This window comes from Cupressus sempervirens, chromosome 1 (genome assembly GCF_028749045.1).
Source record: "Cupressus sempervirens isolate cs-2001-9-10 chromosome 1, ASM2874904v1, whole genome shotgun sequence".
Taxonomy (NCBI): domain Eukaryota; kingdom Viridiplantae; phylum Streptophyta; class Pinopsida; order Cupressales; family Cupressaceae; genus Cupressus; species Cupressus sempervirens.
In genome coordinates, this window is record NC_143118.1 from 558,689,383 (window position 1) to 558,695,648 (window position 6,266).

The 6,266-nt window shown below is 32.2% G+C and overlaps 1 protein-coding gene across 1 annotated transcript; it reads right to left on the reverse strand.

The window, feature by feature from the left end:
* Positions 1-930: 930 nt before the first annotated feature.
* On the reverse strand, positions 931-1,605 carry LOC149578663 (protein RESPONSE TO LOW SULFUR 3-like). Its single transcript, XM_089803213.1, has one exon. The coding sequence runs from the start codon at positions 1,542-1,544 to the stop codon at positions 1,167-1,169; it is 378 nt and encodes a 125-aa protein (XP_089659339.1). The 5' UTR covers positions 1,545-1,605; the 3' UTR covers positions 931-1,166.
* Between the last annotated feature and the right edge of the window lie 4,661 nt (positions 1,606-6,266).

Genomic DNA, 6,266 nt, shown 5'->3' on the forward strand with positions numbered 1-6,266 from the left:
ATATTTAGAGTTCATTATTAAAATGAAACTCATAAATTAATTATTATTAAATTAAATAAATATAATTACACCAAATTTGAAATTTCTATTAAATCTTTTAAATTTTATTCTTTTATTTAATTAATTTTTCAATTAATTAAATATAATTAAATATAAATTTTTCTTTATAATTTTTTTGTTAAATTAAATCATTTAATATTCTCTTCATTTGATTTAATTATAACTGAAAATTACAACAAACTCACAAATCTAAATAAGAAAACCCATTTTAAAGACAAAGTAATAATCAAACTTTAAGGTCAAAATCTCAAATTCACATCACTTGATGAATTCATAAGGATAAATAACTCAATACTTGTCCTATTTTCTAAGACAATTGGCTTAAGGTTAGGAGTTGGACTCAAGAACTATTTCCCTCTTTACCATTGAGATATTGCGATAGGGCACACTTCTCTTGGGAATTCAAGAAGGTCAATCCTTGATCCCTGCAATCTGCATAAAACCTAAACATGTACATATACATATATTTCTAAACTAAACGCAATTGTGGAAAGTGGTGCATCGGAAAGTGGTGCATCGTGTAGATTTCGACTCGTAGATGACTATGACTCCCTTCCTATCAGCTAGTAACAGAAAATTATCTCAAAAGCGACTGCAAACAGCATTTCTTGACTAAGTTTTCGGAGATGAATACTTCCCTTTTTGCCAAGTAATCATTCCACCAGTAACATTTTGACAGTAAGACTCCTCAAAATACATCTCTTTAATTGTAATTGCGAATCCCAAATTTGATTCGCGAATACAATGCACAGACCATCGTTCATCTGTTAACCGACAAACTAAAAATACAGTCTCTAATTCAACCCTAATTTCTCTGTTTGAGACTTTACTGATAAAAATCCACACAACAATCAGAAGAAGAAAGATAAGTTATATCAAACAATGCCGAGCTTCTTTCTCCATTGATCTCGTTTTGAACATTGAAAAATTACACAATTTATTCCTCAAAATATGAGGAATTATACAATTCACTCCTCAAAATTCGTCCTCATCATGGATTCGCATGAGAGGAAAACGGAAACATGTACAACACAAACAATATAAATAATCAAATCTTCCATCTCGCAGCAAAATCTTTAGATTTGTGTTACCAAAACCTATTATGATCAATTTCGTTGAAATTGTGCAAGAAGGCCTTGCATTTGCGCCAATTGCTGCTTGAGAGAAGTGATTTGATGAGAGTAATCCCGCGCCTGAAGAACAGATTCCGCTTCGAGCTCTCCAAGCTGTGAACAGAGGCGCTCCTCCGCTTCTTCCGTCCTCAACAATCTCATCCTCAATTTCTCCATTTCCGCCATTAATTCTGCTTCGGACCTTTGGCTCTCCTCTAATTTTCTTTGCAGCTTCATATTCTCAGATCTGAGGGCCTCTATTTCGGAGCGCTGAATCTCTGCATTTAGATCCTCATTTACGCTCTTCTTCTTGTATGCCAGCGAAATGGAAGGCGGCGAGAAGAAAGAGAAATCAGCAAGAGCAGGAGCCATTTTCGAATTTCCCCTTCACAACTGAAACACAGAGACTAATCTGAATGTAAGCAATGAGAGGGGGAATGGATATAAATATATTTCATTATCAACGGAAAACCGTCTACATGCAATGCATGTCGTGATAGAATATTCTAGATGCTATTGGCATTTTTGTCCTTTTTCCTTTTGACCACATATCATTTTAACCAAGATTACATTTGACCATAACAATTATTTCAATGGTGAATATATTTCATTACACACAAGAAGACGTCTACGTACAATGAATGTCCCCATTATTATCTGTCGCCTGCAACTTGATTTTTTATTTCTAAATTATAGCACTGCACCGGCCATATACCAAATGGGCCCAACAAACATCATTCAATCTAAACCACAAAAATAATATATGTAAATTTGTGGTCCCCCTATGTTTCCCACTCAACAATATTTTCATGAGAATAAAATGATTGTTTTTTAACTAATGAGAAAGGAGTAATTTCAGGGACCATAAAGAGGGCTGAACTCCAATATAAAGTATGTTGTATGCAATAAAATATTCTTAAATTTAATATAAAAGGATACATTTTGTATATTAATTTATAATATAGTTTTAAAATAGTTATGTCAATTTATTAATTATATTTTTTGAAGAAATATTAAAAATGAAACTGAAAAATAAAAAATGAAATATAGTTTAAATAATAAATATCTCTATTTACTAATAAATTAATGATTGTATTTTTTCATTACAATAATTTAATATTTGATTCTAATTTTATAATATTTGTATTTCAACTATTAATTTTATAATAGTTATTTTTCAAAGATTTATCTAAGGGTACAAATATAATAAAGAAAATAAAAATTTGTATTATTAATGTCAATAGGCATTCTACAATGGTAGAATGGGTGGAGTGGGATGGTGTGTAACTTTTATTCTTATAGGTTAAATTTGACAACCATCTACATGTCAAAAGTTTAAATCTTATTATAAATAGAATATACTTTTTAAAATAATTTAATAAATACCACATAAAATATTTGTTTAAATTATAACATTTGAGATATAATTCATCTATTTTAAAAAACTTAAAATAAAAAGTTGAAGTTAATAAAAAATAAATAAATGGAGATAAAGGAAATATAAATAATTTTAAATGTAGTAAATTAAATTATAATTATTTTATAGTGGATATCTATTGACATTTCTTTAGATAGGTTTATTCAAGATATCTATACTAGTTAATTTCAAGTGGTAGAAAGTTATATTATTAATTTGATTAATTGACTTTTTTTAAAAGTAAGAGTTAAAATTTAAATGAAAAAATTATTTAAAAGACTTGTCAATTTTTATTTTTTTTTGGCAAAAATAGAATTTCACTATATATTTTTATTAAAAATTTAGTTCAAAATAGCTCCTCAAGGAAAGAACTAGAAAGAACAATGGGATTGGAGCACCCCAGAGTTGACCTTATAATTGGCCTTATACTTGCTCCCTCTTACTTAGAAGTTCCCTAGCAAATTTTTCATAGAAGAATGACCCTATAAGATGGCCTTACCATAAAACTCCCACACTTTCACGTGAGATAGAAGTTAATCTTCATTCATATAAGCAACTACAAATACTTCAATAAAAATGACAAGGGAATTGCCAAGAAATGATATATTGAAATATATCATGATATTTTGGAGAAATCTTCTTTTATGTAACCAACAACACTCACGGGAGAAAGCATCTTCAATAGAAAATGAGAATTGTGAACCTTGGGCTTTTTGACATATGCCACATTATTCTACATACCTCCTCACATCTCTTTGCATCTTAGGCCTATAGTAAAACCTTTCCAGTAGGTATAGGGTCTTGTTAAGGCCAAAATGCCCACTTATGCTTCCATTGTGCTTCTCCTGAATGAGATTCTCCCTTATGGATCCCCTTGGGATGCACAATTGCTGGCCCTTAAACAATAAACCATTCTGCAATGTATGTATATTCAAAAAGTTGACTATGTATATGGTTTTCTAAATTGGTACATACCTTGTATACCTTTGAGAAATCAGTACCCTCACCATACATGTCCTTGAATCCTTCAAGCCCAACACTCTGCAACTCGACCTCTTGAATAATGAGTAGTCTTTTGCTCAAAGAATTTTCTACCTTGTTGCTTGTGCCCTTCTTGTGCTTGATAGTAAGAGTGTAGGATTGCAAGAATTCCATCCATTTTATGTCTCAAGATAAGCTTCTCCTATTGAATTGATAAAGCTTAATGCTTGGTTGTCAGTAAAGACAACAAACTTCATAGGCTTGATAGGTAATGCCTCCATTTCTTAAGGGCTTGAACAAGTGCATAGAGTTCCAAATCATATGTTGAATACCTTATCTTGACCTCATTAAGTCTCTCACTAAAGAATGCCACAGACCTCCCTTTGTTGGCTTAGTATTACTCCCATTGCTATGTTACTAGCATCACACTCCACCAAAAATAGTTTCTCAAAACTTGGTAAGACCAATATTGGTTGGGTTGCCACCTCCTTCTTCAACCTTTCAAAGCTCTCATGTGCAACTTTGTGTTGCCCCCACTTTTGTTCTTCCCATGTTTAAAAAAAATGAACTTTACATATCAAGTCAAAAGTGGTATTCTTTTATTTTTCTTATGGTGATTCTAAGTCTACTTTTCCTTAAGCTAGGAGATCTTTATCAGGTTTCCCTCTTTTGCCTTTTCCTCTAATGAACCAAGTGGATTATCCTAAATTGATGTCTCATAATGGGTAAGTTTAGTACCTAACCTGATAAAGATCATGTTCCACTCACTCATGACATAATGTAGATATTCAAGGATAATTTTTAATCCCATTCTTTATTTTGAAACTTCTATAGGAATTTTCAATTTGCCTTCTCCTTGGTGGGTTTCAGCCCATGAAGGTGAATTTTCAATAAAATATAGAAGGGATAGCAAAAAAGTTTAGGAATGCTTAATCTGCTAAAATAATGGTGAAAGAACCTGGTCAAAGGTGGTCCAACTTTCTTTGAAATCCAATCGATATCTTTGACTTGAGTCACATGTCCACATTGAAAAGTTGACAAGTCAAATGGCTCAGAGGTTAAATTTAGATTGTCAGATGAAGACCAGATCGACAAATGGCATTCTGAGATGAAATTATAATGGTCCTTAGAGATGTATCTTCCAAGCCGTTAGATTTTAGTAGATTGACGCTCTCCATACATTCATAAGTAGTTAAGGATAACTCACAGTTAACATAGCGAAGCAACAAAGGGCCATGGATCACATCGTCGCAAAGGGTTAGTCATAACCCAAAGTCAAGGCAACAATAGAGAAAAAATAGAAGAATTATATGATCATAGAGGGTTGAGAGTGACCTATGGGTAAGGCTACGATTTAGTAAAAAGCTAAAGGTCACATCATCTTTGGTAGTTTAAGTTGACCATGAGTTAGGGTTGTGACAAAGTGAAATAGTCTTCTAGTTAATGATCACATCTTTATAGGTAATCATGTAGTTAATGGATTTCAAGTTGCAATAGTGCAAAATGTTAAATAATGGTTAAGTATAAGTTGTCATAGCTTCACAAGCAATTAAAGTTAACTTGGAATTGAAGTGGTCAAGTTGCAAAGAGTAACCAGAGCATTCAAATATTGAACAATCACATAGTCGCTGGCAATTAGAGGTAATCCAAATTTGAGGCATTGATAGAGAAAAATAATAGAATTAAACTTGTTCACGTGATCTAGTCTAAGAAATGCTAAGGAATAAACTATAGAGACAGTGTGAAAGACAATAAAAGTTGAGGTGAATAGTTTTTGCAAGTTCACTAGCTAAGAAGCATTTAAGACATTTTAAGTTGCGACCTAGTGAATATGATTACTGAATGCTTAAATTTCTTCATTTTCTTGGTCACATGGCTTAAGTGAATGAGAAGTATTATGTTAGCAACTAAGCGAAAGTAGTTAAAGGTGAAGTGATTGCAACATCACAAGAGAATGAAATGTTAAGCCTTAAATTGTAGTGAAAATGCGAGATGGTCAAACTAATAGTCATCATTGGATTACAACTTTTTCTAGTCAAAAGAAAATTAAGGGTACAAAGTTGTGACAAAGAAAATAGAATGACACATGTTCAGATGGGTCCATCATATTCTACAATCATCAAAATCTCTAGCTAATGAAATAGTGCCACTTGGCTACCACCATGTATATAGTTGGAAGATGGATCCACATTACAAATCAATCATTGAATTAAGTTTTTTAAATCATATCTATTAAATCTTTAAGATCAACGCTCGTCATACACTCACATATGGTTAAAGTTGACTCGAGGTCTGCAAAGTTGTGAAAATGAACTTCAGCTATCAATTAAAGCATGATCACATGGTCACAAATAGTTAGAAAGTAACCCAAAGTTAACCGACATAACAACAAAAGTCAGTGATCGAATTGTCGCATGGTCAAATTGTAAGTAGAAGTTTTGAGTTGCGACCTGATGAAAGTGATAATGGTTAAACTTTAAAACAAATAGTCACATGGTCGCTAGTGGTTAAATGAAACCTAGAGTTAGTATGGGGAAGTAGTGAAAGCCCTAGTCACATCATCATTGGTAGTTTAAGTCAACCTTGGGTTAAGGTCATGAACAAGCAAAAATTGATTGATCACATCATTGCATCGTAAGAAGATATCAAATGAATGATGGTTGCAAAGAAGCAAAAAGGGACAAATTAAAAAGGAT

What these genes read in the sequence shown, in the direction of transcription:
- LOC149578663 (XM_089803213.1), bottom strand. Translation starts at nt 1,544, where the DNA reads ATGGCTCCTGCTCTTGCTGATTTCTCTTTCTTCTCGCCGCCTTCCATT.